This window comes from Ornithorhynchus anatinus, chromosome 10 (assembly GCF_004115215.2).
Source record: "Ornithorhynchus anatinus isolate Pmale09 chromosome 10, mOrnAna1.pri.v4, whole genome shotgun sequence".
Lineage (NCBI taxonomy): Eukaryota > Metazoa > Chordata > Mammalia > Monotremata > Ornithorhynchidae > Ornithorhynchus > Ornithorhynchus anatinus.
In genome coordinates this window covers 56,671,938-56,686,539 of record NC_041737.1, presented here as the reverse complement: position 1 = coordinate 56,686,539, position 14,602 = coordinate 56,671,938, and the positions used below count along the sequence as shown (strand labels likewise).

General features: G+C 50.9%; 1 protein-coding gene across 1 annotated transcript; it reads left to right on the top strand.

Annotated features, from left to right (window-relative positions):
- The first annotated feature begins 611 nt into the window (after nucleotides 1-611).
- LOC114814568 (keratin, type II cytoskeletal 2 epidermal-like) lies at nucleotides 612-10,265 on the top strand. Its single transcript, XM_029072926.1, has 10 exons — nucleotides 612-1,202; nucleotides 3,816-4,030; nucleotides 5,096-5,156; nucleotides 6,083-6,178; nucleotides 6,286-6,450; nucleotides 7,124-7,249; nucleotides 8,082-8,302; nucleotides 9,156-9,190; nucleotides 9,982-10,078; nucleotides 10,121-10,265. The coding sequence occupies exons 1-10, from the start codon at nucleotides 612-614 to the stop codon at nucleotides 10,263-10,265; spliced, it is 1,752 nt and encodes a 583-aa protein (XP_028928759.1).
- The last annotated feature ends 4,337 nt before the right edge of the window (nucleotides 10,266-14,602 follow it).

Below are 14,602 nucleotides of genomic sequence, written 5' to 3'. Positions count from 1 at the left end.
CTTGCATTGGGCCTGGAAACCAACATGGTAAAATTGCAACTTTCTCTAGATCTGGGGTTCCCGAGATGAGCCGAACTCCTGGACCCCTCTGAATACCCTCCCTCAGGGCTAGGGGGGCGGAGGGGAGGGTCGGCGAGGCCGAGGGAAGAGGGCGACTGGAGCTGCTCCATGCTCGCCCTTGTTTCCCCGGGTGACTCACTGAGGACCGCGAGCCCACACAGGCCTCTTTCGACGGCAGGGGAAGGCCCCGGGCCCGGGAGTTGGGCAGCCTCCCGCTCCGCCTTGGGGAGATCCCAGTGACCGGCGCCCTTCCAACAACCCAGCCCGAGTCAGCAGATCCAAGACCCGCGGGCTGCGGGAAAGTGTCGGCCCAGCACATTCAGGATCGGCCGTTTCCTCGTCGCCCGGTCGTCACTCAGCACCAATGGCCCCCAAGCCTGCCCAGCCCAGGGGTCGAGGCGGTGCCACCCACGGTGCCAACGCCGCCTCTCGGGGCATATAAGGGCCCCGGCCACCTGCCCGGAGATGCAGAGTCCCGTCTCCGATTCCGGTTTCGACTCTCCTTCCACTCCCGACCTGCAGGCCCCGATCGCCTCCTGGCACCCAGCGCAATGAGTCGACAGTTGTCTTGCTCCTCCCGCGGCGGCGGAGGGGGCCGGGGCTTCAGCAGTGGCTCGGTCCTGGTCTCCGGGGGCTCCCGGAGGGTCGCCTCCACCTCTTGCATGATGCGTCGCGGTGGGGGCGGCGGAGGTGGTGGTGGCTTCTGCAGCGGAGGGGCAGGAGGTGGCGGTGGCTTCGGCAGCCGGAGCCTCGTCAGCCTCGGCGGGAGCAAAAGCATCTCCATGAGCGTGGCCGGCTCGGGAGGGGGTGGATTCGGACGAGGAGGTGGTGGTGGTGGTTTCGGTGGTGGTGGTGGTGGCTTCGGCGGCGGTGGTGGTGGTTTCGGTGGTGGTGGTGGTGGTTTCGGCGTCGGTGGTGGTGGTTTCGGCGGACTCGGTGGTGGTGGTTTCGGCGGACTCGGTGGTTTTGGTCGACCTGGAGGCCCCGTCTGCCCCCCTGGCGGCATCCAGGAGGTGACCATCAACCAGAGCCTGCTGCAGCCCCTGGACGTGAAGGTTGACCCCGAAATCGGGAACGTGAGGACCCAGGAGCGCGAGCAGCTCAAGACCCTGAACAATCAATTCGCGTCCTTCATCGATAAGGTGGGTCTCGGCCGTCCTGGCCGTGGATGATAATAATAATAATAATTATGGTATATATTAAGTACTTACTATGGGCCAGGTACTGGACTAAGTGCTGGGTTGGATACGAGCAAATTGGGTTGGACACAGTCCCTGTCCCATGTGAGGCTCACAGTCTCAATGCCCATTTTACAGGTGAGATAAATGAGGCACAGAGAAATTAAGTGACTTGCCCTAAGTCACACAGCAGACAAGTGGCGGATGCGAATTAGAACCGATGACCTTCTGATTCCCAGGCTCGGGCTCTACCCAGTACGCCATCCTGCTTCTCAGCGGGGAGCTCAATCAATGGCATTTATTGAACGCTTTCTGTGTGCAGAACACTATACTAAACGCTTGTGAGAGTACAACAGAAAAAAATTGGTAGACACATTCCCTGTCCACAACGAGTTTACAGTCCAGTGGGGGAGAAAGGGAATGTGTCTGTTTATTGTTGTACTGTACTCTCCCAAACGCTTAGGACAGTGCTCTGTGTGCAGTAAGCTCTCCGTAAATGCGATTGAATTAATATAAATGAATAAATTTTGGATAAGTACATAAGTGCCATGGGACTGAGGAAGGGGTGAATAAAAGGGACAAATCTAAATGTAAGGGTGACGCATGTCCAGTTGGGGAGACAGGGCATGTGTCTGTTTATTGTTGTACTGTATTCTCCCAAGCGCTTAGTACAGTGCTCTGTGTGCAGTAAGCTCTCAATAAATACAATTGAATTAATATAAATGAATAAATTTCAGATATGTACATAAGTGCCGTGGGAGTGAGGAAGGGGTGAATAAAAGGGCCAAATCTAAATGTAAGGGCGACGCATCCTCGGAAGAAAAAGAGACGGGGGAAGGTCGCCCCCTTTCCGACACAAAACTCCCTAGAGGCTGGGGGGAAGGTGACGCTCCATCTTTCATAAACCCCAAACTGGGTAGCGGAAGCCCCTATCCCTTCCTCAGAGGTCATTCAGCCTGTGGCCCCCTGGTCTGTGTGAATTTGAGATCCTCAAGATGGCTTCAGGGAGGAAGCAAGGGAGAGAGCGGAGGGAGCGGTTGGCACAGGGAACCGGTACACCCTTTGGGGATCCCCCAGGGCTCTCCGTGCTAAATGAGTTCCCCTCCCTTCCCTAGGCAGTTTCAGAACTCTGGGGACCCAAGGGGTCTCTAAAGGAGTTGTGTTCTGCAGGAATCTCGTCCCCGCTGACTTTACGAGACACAAAGCCTTCCCCTCCGAGCTCCATCCTTGCTCACTCTGGGCAGGGATTCCGGCGGAGTCCTGGAGGGATTGGCGTTTTTTCCAACCACCTGGGAGGGCTTGGAGGGTCTTTGGAGTTGGATTGGAATCCCGGGGGTTTGAGCGGAGGGGAACATTCCAGAAGCATGACATGGGCGCAGATAGGAATGCCCCGGGCCCCGTCAAGGCCTTCGGAAATTTCAGTCACCTTCAAGACCCCCAAGATGGAACTAGGGCGAATTGTTTCCTCTATCCTGTGACTCGAGTCGTCCTCTCCTCCCGTAAAGAGGAGCAGGGTGGCCAAAACGGAAGAGTAAAGGATGGGGAGTCAGGAAATATGGGTTTTAATCTCAGCTCCCCGGCTTGCTTTTTGTATGTGATCTTGGGCCAGTCGCTTGACTTCTCTGAGCCTCAGTTTCCTCATTTGTATAATGGGATTAAAGGTCTATTCGCCTTTGACCTTGGGATGGGGACTATCTCTGATTATAGTATATCTAAATTACATCTACCCCAATGCATATCACCCAAGTTTGGTTGTTATTATTATTATTATTACTTTGACACTAATACTAGTTATATTAAGTTTGGGAATCAGTCAGGGCCCTGTCCTTCTCGGGAATGATAGGTATGCTGGGAGGGCTTTCTGAATCCAACTCCCTCCTCCTCCCCTTTTCCCCCACCCCGCTTTTCTATTGAGGCTCGATTGTGAACTCCATGAAGGGCAGTTATGCTATATCAACCCCAGAGTTTAACCCAGAACTTGATCTATAGGAAGACTTAATATATACCATGAATATTAATATGGTTTTTCTGAAACTGGCGGTGGTCCAGCGCAGTCTAGTACTGGTCTCAGTAGTTGCCCAGTAAAGTGTCTGCCTCCCCCGCCTGGACTGTAAACTCTTTGATGGCAAGGATCATGTCTTTTATCTTGCCAAGTGCTTAGTACATGTAGGTGCTCAGTAAATGCTGTTAATAATAATAATAGTAATAGTATCTTTTAAGCTCAAGCACTATTCTAAGGGCTGAGGTAGGTACAATCTAATCAGGTTGAACACAGTCCCTGTCCCAAATGGGGCTCACAGTCTTAATCCCCATTTTACAGATGAGGTCACTGAGGCACAGAGAAGTTAAATGACTGGCCCAAGGTCACACAGCAGATAAATGGAGGATCCAGGATTAGAAACCACTTCCTCTGACTCCCAGGCCTGTGATCTTGCCACTAGGCCGTGCTGCTTCTCACAGCCTCGGGCCCCTCTCCCGGTCCCTTGTCTTCCAGTTGGCCACGTCCTTTCTCCCTCTGGGGGCTAGGTGTTCTTCCGGTCTCCAGCGGCTCACGACCATATGCCTCTGGGCCCACAGGTGCAGTTCTTGGAGCAGCAGAACAAGGTGTTGGAGACAAAATGGGAGCTGCTGCAGCAGGTGAACACGACGAAGCGAACTAACAACCTGGAGCCCATCTTTGAGGCCTACATCAGCTCTCTCCGTCAGCACAAGGACTCGCTCTCTGGGGAGAAGACACGGCTGGAGTCGGAGCTGAGCAGCTTGCAGGAGCTCGTGGAGGACTTCAAAAAGAAGTAAGTACGGGGCACGGAGGGGCAGTGAGCCGGCGGAAATAGGACTCCACTCCCTTTCTGCTTCCAGGGGGACCTCCTCCCTCCACCCCCTAACACACATCACATTCGTATTGCACAAAAACTTCATTGGTGGAGGTGGTGAAATTGAGAGGAGATTTCATTCATTCATTTAATCGTGTTTATTGAGTGTTTGTTGTGTGCAAAACCCTAGACTTAGCACTTGGGAAAGTACAATATAACAATAAGCAGTCACATTCCCTGACCACAATGAGCTTACAGTCTAGAGTCTGAAAGCAAGCTGCCAGTGTCCTTGATTAGCTCATGGAAAGAAGCCCGGATCTGGGAGCAATAAATCAGGTGCGGGTGGAGTGGGGAAGAGGCATTATGTTCTTATCCCATCTCTGCCATTGGCCTGTTGTGTGATTTTGGGCAAGTTACTGAACCCCCTTGGGCCTCAGTTTCTTCTGTAAAAAGATAAATATAGTGTACCTATCCGGAATTTACTTATTTACAGTTATGTCTGTTTTCCCCTCCCTGCTCACTGTGGGCAGGGAACATGTTTACCATCTATTATGTTGTAGTCTCTCAAGCATTTAGTAGAGGGCTCTGCACAGAGTAAGCGCTCAATAAATATGATGGCTGGATTGATTGATTAAAGTGGGGGTAGGATCGCTGTTTTCCCTCCTCTTTGATTGTGAGCTTCATGAGGGACAAAGATTATGTCCGATCTGATGATCTTGTATCTACCCCAGAGCTTAGCCCAGTACCAGTACTATTATAAATTCGTTGAAGGCTGGGACCTGGGTTTTTGCTTCTGCTGTAGTCTTCCAAGACTTAGCGCAATGCTTTGTCAGCAGAAGGTATTCAGTACACACTATGGATTGAAGGATGGAAGTAAACTATGCCGTCAGGGAGCGTCTAACTTGGGCCTGCTCCCTTCCTCCTGCTACTGGAAAGGAGACACCTCAACTGGGGATGGGGGAGGGGGCGCGCGGTTCTTCGGGGCGGTGTTGGCCGGCAGCCAAAGCCAGCGATGACCATCCGATGTCCTCTCTGTCCCGCTAGGTATGAGGATGAGATCAACAAGCGGGCAAACGCAGAGAACGAGTTCGTGACGATCAAAAAGGCGAGAGGCTAAGTCTCGGTGGAGGGGTTGTTGGGGGGAGGGGGTCGAGCCGAGAGAAGGGGGCTCACTCCTGATCGTGGAAAGCACTTTTCCTTGTAGGGATGGCGGGGGAGTGGGAGAGGAGCACATATGGGAGGGAGTTTGGAGGGGACAGATTGGTAATAATAATTATGGTATTTGTTAAATGATTACTCTGTGCCAGGCACTGTACTAAGCAGTGGGCAAATTGAATTAGGAGTTGGACCCAGGTCCTGTCCCATGTGCGGCTCATAATCTCAATCCCCATTTTTCAGAAGAGGTAACTGAGGCGCAGAGAAGTGAAGTGACTTGCCCAAGGTCACATAGCAGACAAGTGGCGGAGCCGGGATTAGTACTCATGACTTCCTGACTCCCAGGCCCATGCTCTTTCCAGTACACCATACTGCTTGGGTCAGAAAGTACTGATTTGGAGTTTTTTCAGCCCTGCATGGAAACTCTGATTACTCTAGGGGAATAGCACTTATTTTACCCTACAGTTGGTAGCGGGGAGAAGAAAGTGGCTCCCGGGGAGTCATCCCCACCAGGGACCAGGTTGGTGAGGCTGATCTAGTAGACGCAAGCTTAGAGCAGTTCCTAGAGCTGAGGAGCAGGGTGGCTTAGTGGATAGAACACAGTCCTGGGAGTGAGAAAGACTTGGGTTCTAATCCCGACTTTGGCACATGTCTGCTGTGTGACCTTGGGCAAATCACCTAATTTCTCTGGGCCTCAGTTTCTTCATCTGTAAAACAGGGATTAAGAGTGTGGCTCACGTAGAACAGGGACTGTGTCCAACCTGAATGACTTGTATTTATCCCAGAGTTTAGAACAGTGCTTGGCACATTGTATGTGTCTAAAAAGTATTATTATTATTATTATTGTTTTTAATCCTAACCTCCCCGGACCTCCAGGACGTCGACAGCTCCTTCATGGTCAAAGTAGACCTTCAGGCCAAAATGGACGATCTGACGAGGGAGATCGAGTTTCTCCGTGTTCTGTACGACATGGTAAGCGGCTCCCCCAACCCTTTCTGGCAGGAAGACTGTGGGACTGGGGAGCGGGGAGATCATCCCCTGGAAGGGCATGTGGACTGAACTCTTGCTCTGGGTCTCAGGAGCTGTCCCAGATGCACCAGAGCGTCAGTGACACCAACGTGGTCCTGTCCATGGACAACAACCGAAGCCTGGACCTGGAAAGCATCATCTCCGAGGTCAAGGCCCAGTACGAGGAGATCGCCAAGAGGAGCAAGATGGAGGCCGAGACCCTGTACCAGAGCAAGGTGGGTCTTGGGATAGTCTCCAGGAGAGACCCCTTCTTCCCAATTCCTGAGCCCGAGAACCCAAGACACTGTCGTGCTGAGATGGACGAGGGGCTAAGGCCAGGAGCAGCACGGGGAGGGGTGGGGTCGACTTTTCGGGCCTTTATTTTTTGAGGCATGACTTCACCTTTCGAACCAGTAGGGAAAGTCTGGATTCCCCCTGGGGCAACCCGCTAGACCGTTATTTCCAAACAAACTTCTATAATTTATTTTAATGTCCATCTCTACCACTAGTTTAGAAGCTCCTTGATCGTGTCTACCAACTCTCTTGTATTGTACTCCCCAAGCACTTAGTACTGTACTCTGCACACAGTGAACGCTTAATAAACACCATTGATTGATTGATTGATTGATTCTCACTGGTGGGTGAAGGGAATCCGGCATTCCAGATCATAGCTTGGGATGCTGTTAACCAGAAAGAGACAGATCAATTCATTTAATTGTATTTATTGAGTGCTTACTGTGTGCAGAGCACTGTACTAAACGCTTGGAAAGTACAATACAGCAAATTGGAAAATGTGTGTGTGTGAGAGAGAGCAGAAATTCCTTTTGGGGGCCCTGAAACTCATAAATCTTGGTCCCCCTTCACTTTCTCTTCCCCCATTCACACTGTCCTTTTACTTCACGGATTCAGTACCAGGAGCTCCAGGTCACCGCCGGGAGTCACGGGGACCGCCTGAAGCAAACCAAGATGGAGATCAGCGAGCTGAACCGCATGATCCAGAGGCTTCAGGGGGAGATCGCTCATGTGAAAAAGCAGGTGAGGCCGACCTTGTCTGACCCTCGGTGGCTCCTGGTTTAGAGGAGGACGGGAGACGATCCAAGAGGACGGATTCCATTCGTGTCCAGTGGTTCTCGGCTGTCCACGGTGAAGCGGGAGGGATGACTTCCGATCAGGCCGCAGAGCATTCCTAGATGGAAAATCCACAGGAAAAACGTTCAAAGACCTAGTTGATGGAAACTGATTGGGAAGAGGGGAGAGAGAGCAGGGGGTTTGAGGGGAAAGGGAGGCGATTAATTTGGGACTGAGTGTCAGAGGGCCAGTTAGGTGTCCCGAAGCAGAATGCCTTAGAGTGGATGAAGACCCTCATCAACTTAGGGTCACTGCTTATGACTTTCATTCATTCATTCCATTGGATTTATTGAGTGTGTACTGTGTGCAAAGTACTGTACTAAGCACCTGGGAGAGCCCGATATAACAATAACAGACACAGGCCATACCCACAACGGGCTCATTTCCTGTACCTCTTCTGTCCGCATCCATCTGGACAGAGGGGAATGAATAGGGGTGGGGGGAGCTTGCAGGAAAGCAGAGTCCTTTCATGGGGTAGTGAATAGAGCACGGGTCTGGGAGTAAGAAGGTAGTGGGTTCTAATTCTGGCTCCTACACTTGCCTGCTATGTGACTTTAGGCAAGTCACTTCACTTTTCTGTGCCTCAGTTCCCTCATCTGTAAAATGGGGATTGAGACTGTGAGCCCCACATGGGCCAGGGAGTGTCCAACTCGATTTGCTTGTATCCAAAGTGTAGTGCCCAGCACATCATAAGCGCTTAGCAAATATCATTATTACTATTAATATTATTCCTCTACAGTGTAAATCCATCAGCGACGCGGTGGCCGAGGCCGAGCAGCACGGAGAGAGGGCCCTCCAGGACGCCGCTCAAAAAATGGCGGGGCTGGAGGCCGCCCTGCAGAAGGCTAAGGAGGATCTGGCCCGGCTAATGAAGGATTACCAGGACCTGATGAACGTCAAATTAGCCCTGGATGTGGAGATCGCCACCTACCGGAAGCTGCTGGAGGGAGAGGAGTGCAGGTGGGAAGGAGGGGCGAGGTCGAGGGGAGGTGGAGAAATGAGGGAGGGGTCCCAGAAGGGGACCCCGGTATTTCCCGGTCCTAAAAGGCGGGACTGACTTTCCCTCCCTCCGGAGCCGGACAGGCAGAGGGGCTGGGGGAGATGATGATGATGATAATAATAATGGTATTAAGCGCTTACTATATGCCAAGCACCGTTCTAAACGCTGGGGTAAATACTAGATTATCAGGTTGCCCCACGTGGGGCTCACAGTCTTAATCCCCATTTTGCAGATGAGGTAATTTAGGCACAGAGAAGTTGTGACTTGCCCAAAGTCACACACCTGACAAGTGGCGGGGCCGGGATTAGAACCCACGACCTCTAACTTCCAAGCCCGTGCTCTTTCCACTAAGCCACGCTGAGATGTATGTGGAGCAGACTCAGTTGGACTGGGGTGGGGATAGAACTGAACCCTTTGGGACGATATGAGAGTCACCCCCTCGCTCCCTGGCGACCCAACTAATGGGGCGCTTTGAAGAAAAGGGGAGGGGGATTTCAAGGCTCTATAAATTCCAAGTTCTATCCCCGTCCCCTGCTCTCTCAGCGACTTGGGGCAAATCCCTTACCCGCTCTGGACTTCAGTTTCATCATCTGTATAATGGGGATGATGAAACCTGCCTCTCCTTCGCGCTCTGAGAAGGTGTGAGAATAAAAAGAGATAAGAGAATGACATCTACACCTTTAGGGGGTCCTCGGAAAGGAGGCGATCGGGGCGACTCTGGAAACGGTTTCTAGGAGGGTCAGGCTCAAGGCGGGAGGGGAGGGAGGGGGATGTTACTCCAATGGGATCTCCTCTCTTCTCTTCCGTTTCCAGGATGTCCGGGGACTATCCCAGCCAAGTGACCGTATGTAAGTAGCCAGGAGTGATCGCACATGGTTCCGCTGTGGGTTGGGTGGAGGGGAGGGGTCCGGGAAAGGGCAGAGTTTCTCCCGCGGAAAGGATCTCTGAATAATTGTGATATTTGTTGAGCGCTCACTACGTGCGAAGAGCTGTGCCGAGAGTGGGAGCTCTGACCTCTAGCCATGGTTGGTTAATTGATTCAAACGTATTTATTGAGCACTTACCGTGTGCAGAGCACTTTATTATGCGCTTGGGAGGGTACAATATAACAATAGACACATTCTCTGCCCACAGCGAGCTTACAGTCTAGAGGGAAGGCAGACATTAATAGAAATAAATAAATTACATATATGGACATAAGTGCTATGAGGCTGGGAGGGGGGATGAATAAAGGGCGAGCAGAAGGTACTGGGCGAAGCGGGGGGGGTTAATTCATTCGATAGTATTTATTGAGCGCTTACTATGTGCAGAGCACTGTACTAAGTGCTTGGAATGTACAAATCGGTAACAGATAGAGACAGTCCCTACCCTTTGACGGGCTTACAGTCTAATCGGGGAGTCAGACAGACAAGAACAATGGCAATAAATAGAATCGAAGGGAAGAGCATCTCATTAAAACAATAGCAAATAAATAGCCCTTCTGCGGGAGGAGGGAGGTTAAAGATTAGGTTAGGTCCTAATCCCAGCTCTGCCGCTTGTCTATTGTGGGGCCTTGGACAAGTCACTTCAATTTTTTATGCCTCAGTTACCTCATCTTTAAAATGGGGATTAATCAGGGGAGGCCTCTTGTTTCCCGCAGCGGTGGTCAGCAGTAGCGTGTCCATGACTTCGGGAGTCGGATCTGGTTCTGGAGGCGGCGGTTTCGGCTCCGGTGGGGGATTCAGCTCCGGAGGCGGGTCCGTCTCTGGAGGGGGATACGGTTCCGGAGGTGGTTCCAGATCTGGAGGGGGATACGGCTCCGGAGGCGGCTCAGGCTCTGGAGGGGGATTTGGCTCCGGGGGAGGAGGCCGGGTGGGAAGCTCTGGAGGAGTCGGAGGCTCCAGCTCTGGGACAAAAGTATCTGTCTCCAGACCCGGCCACTGAGAAGAGTGAGGGAAAGGGGGCAGCTCTGTTTCCAGAAGAGGGGGTGATGCTTACAGCGTGTGTGGGAGAGGAGGGTTGCCTTCAGATAATAATTCGACTCCATCCCTCTCGCCCAGAATGTAAAATATATCTCTGTCTCCTCCCTGGCTGCGGGCTCCACCTTGGCCTCCCTATCGACCCCCCAACTTGCCCAGGGACCCTCAGAAACCTCGTGTTTCTGGGGAAACGCTAACCTGGTCTCCAGATGCTTCCGGTGTTCCCCGTTCCTCCCGCCTTCTGGCCTCTGCCCTTGGCACCGAGACGATCCTCCCTTTCACTGCAGCATCGGGTGGGGGCGGCTGAGTCCTTAAATGAATTGCCACCCCCTTCGCGCCCCCCCTTCATGACCTCTCCCTGCCTCAGCCCTTCTGCGGGAGGAGGGAGGTCAAAGATTAGGTTAGGTCCTAATCCCAGCTCTGCCACTTGTCTACTGTGGGACCTTGGACAAGTCACTTCAATTTTTTATGCCTCAGTTACCTCATCTATAAAATGGGGATTAAGGCTGTGAGCCCCATGTGGGACAGGAACTGGGTCCAAACTGATTAGCTTGTATCTCCTCCAGTGCTTACTACAGTGCCTGGCACATAATAAGCGCTTAATACATACCATAAGAAAAAAAGAGATTAGTGGTTGCTGCCCTGTGTATATACTCCCTGCCTGAGGCGCCTGCGTTTTCCGCGTCTCCGCAATAAACAGCATTTGCAATTTTCTTCTCGTCCTTGTCGTCTTCCTCCCGGCGGGTCTAGGGTCCTGGAGGGAGGCGGCCTGCTGCTGTCCATCTCCACAGGGGGCAGGGAAATAGATTGCTCCCATCTCCTCTCCCTTCCAGCTGCAAGAAGGGTGGAGGCTGAACAACGAGAAGAACTTCCCGGGACCGGGGAGGGAGGGTCCTAAGGAAAATTGTAGGTTTGGCGGCCCTCGAAGAAAGAACATGCCTCATAGTGGAAGCAGGAGGGATGAACCAGCAGATCGTCTCCTTTTTTCCCTCCCCTCCCTCTATGCCTTCTCACATTCCCTTCCTCACCTTCCATCTTCAATCTCCTTCATCTTCCGCCCCTCTCTCAAGGTAGATCACAGAATAATAAGGTAGAAAGAGAGGGGAAGCAGAGGGGATCTCGGTGAGGGTGGGGGACAAACCCCGTACATTCAGGTAGGGACTCTCCTGGAGCTCCATCCCAGAGCATCCCAAGATGATCCCACCCCCGATTTAAATTTGGCATCCCACAAAAGCACAGAAAATGATGAAGGTTCAGCTAGCCAAACCCGCGCCCTAAAAACCCCTCAGATGAGCCAGACCTCTTCTCTTCCTAACTTCAAAACCCATCAGGCATCTCGTGTCCTCTAGAAGGCTTTACTTCATTAATTTTTCTTCTTCTCAGATTACATTCTCCCAGTGTCTCAGAACTTTTGCACTCACATCTTTCCACTGTCCTTAGGTAATATCATTTTATATACCCTGCCATTTAATCACTCCCCCCTTATGTAATTTTTTAAATTCTGTCTCTCATTGTGAACCTGGAATCAATCAATCAGAGGTATTTACTGTGGACTTACTCTGTGTAGAGCACTGTACTAAGCGTTTGGGAGAATGCAATGTAATAGAATCAGTAGACAAGATCCCTGTCCTCAGGTATTTTACATTCTAGTGAGAGGTATCATGTTTTGTGCTCTACCAAGCATTTGGTTCAGAACTCTGCACCCAGTAGGGACTCTATAAATACAATTAATTGACTGATTGACTGATTGACTGATAGAAAGCAGATTGCCCTGGTGGGAAAAATATGGAACTAGAAGTAAGAGGACCCAGGTTAAAAATCTTGTCTCTGCCACTTGACAGCTGTATGACCTGGGACAAGTCAAGCAACTTCTCGGTGCCTCAGTTTCTTCATCTGTAAAATGGAGATTCAATGCTGGGGAAGCAGCGTGGCTCAGTGGAAAGAGCATGGGCTTTGGAGTCAGGGCTCATGAGTTCGAATCCCAGCTCTGCCACTTGTTGGCTGTGTGACTGTGGGCAAGTCACTTAACTTCTCCGTGCCTCAGTTCCCTCATCTGTAAAATGAGGATTAAGACTGTGAGCCCCACGTGGGACAACCTGATTCCCCTATGTCTACCCCAGCGCTTAGAACAGTGCTCGGCACATAGTAAGCGCTTAACAAATACCAACATTATTATTATTATTATTATCTTTTTCTCCATCAATCAATCAATGATGATTATTGAGCACTTACCATATGCAGAGCATTGTAATAAGCGATTGAGAAAGTATAATATAATAGAGTTGGCAGATACAATCCCTACCCTCCAAGAATTTACAATCTATAGGGAGAGGCAGACATTAAGGTAGATTAGGGATAAGGGGGAAATAGGGGAAATAAGCCCTATGTGGGACAAGGACTCAATCCGACCTGATTATCTTGTAGCGCTTAGTGTAGTCCTTGGTACTTAGTAAGTGCTTCATCAGTCAATCAATCGTATTGACTGAGCACTTACTGTTTGCACTGTACTAAACGCTTAGGAGAGTACAATACAACAGAGTTGGTAGTTATTATTATGTCTACTCTGTGTCCAGTTTAGAGTACTATACTAGACACCCCGCTGTGCAAAGCACTGTACTTAGCATCTAATGAAAGCAGAAAACTGAACTGAGCATATACTGGACATTCTTCAGGAATGGGACAGCCAGAGAATAGCTTGATGAATGAGTAGAGGAAACCCGGATTGTGGGATAATTTCCTTGCTGTGTGACCTAAGACAGGATTCTTAGCCTCTCTGATCTCGCCCCCGCCTTCACTCTTGCCTACTTACTGCCTTCTAATGATGCTGAAAGGCCTTGAACATACTCTCTCCTTTCTTTCTCTCCCCCCTTCTCTACCAACGAAGACAAACTCTAAGAGGGACCAGTCCTGATGGTTCATTGTTCACCAACTCAGGCGACTGAGCTAGTTGTGAGATCTTTCAAACTATATAATTAGTATTGATTGCCCTGTCCCAGCGTCCCCTGAGGGACTTTGGGTTGATCTCTGCAAGAGCTTAGTCTGATTCCAAAGATCTGGTTCAAACTAGGGCTTTCTGCCTCACTTCCCCACTCCTGATTTATTCTGACATTTAATTGGCAAGAGCTCAGAAAAGGTCATGGACAGGCACGCAGCCCTGGAGGAGATTACTGGGCAGAGTAGGAATAATAATAATAACAATATTGTTAAGCATTTATTATTTGCTAAGCACCGTTCTAAGCGTTGGTGTAGATACATGTTAATGGAAACAGCCCCTATCCTTCATGGGGCCCACACTCTTAATCCCCATTTCACAGATGAGGAAACTGAGGCTCAGAGAAGTGAAGTGACTTGGCCAAGATCACACAGCAGACGTGTGACGGAACCGGGGTTAGAACCCAGGTCCTTCTGACTCCCAGGCCCATTCTGTATCCATTGAGACACTTTACTGGGTACACAATAGACACCCAGTACAGTGCACTCAATAGGCAGCCACTATGGTCTTCTGCACCCAGTAGGTGGAGAGTAAAACATTCTACACCCAGTAGGTGCCCAGGATAGTGCTCTACACAAAGTAGGTGCCCAGTATAGTATTCTGCATTCGGCGTGTGGGTTTAGCTAATTGACTGTCTCCCCGGCCACCTTGATCTGGAGGGGAGTAACCTGGAGGGAAAAAGGGAGCAACCGGGAAGTTCCTCCGAGGGAGAAGAAGGTGTGCACCCCCTCCCTCCACCCCACGCCCTCCACTGACAGTTACAACTGTCCCAGTTCATCTCCTGGGAGTTGGGACAGGGAGCGTCCCCCTCCTCCACCCAACACACACCTCAGCATAAACTCCTGCTTCCTGATTTACTGGAGTAATAGCAGGTTTTGCTGCTCTCTCCCTCCCGGAGGGGCGGGAAGGGGTTTTGTTCCACTAGCACGTGGATGGAATCAGGTAAGAACTGGTCTGAACCAGGATTTTCCTGGGGCTAAAATGATGGGGTTAGATGGCCTTCACCCAGCAGGGCTCTGGTTAAAGTAGGTGCCTAGCACAGCGCTATGCACACTGCAGACATCAAGAAAGAGAAAAGAAAGAAAGAAAAGAAAGGAAGGAAAGACATCAGCTCTCTTCCTAGCGTAGGTCACCCACCTTAGCGCCCTTCACCAAGTACGCATCCAGTAGAACACTCTGCACACAGTAAGCACCCAGTACAGTGCTTTGCACATTGTTAGAAGCCCGGTACAATGTTCTGAACACAGTAGGTACCCAGTACTTCACTACACAGGCACCCATATAATGCTCTGCACGCAGCAGAGATCCAG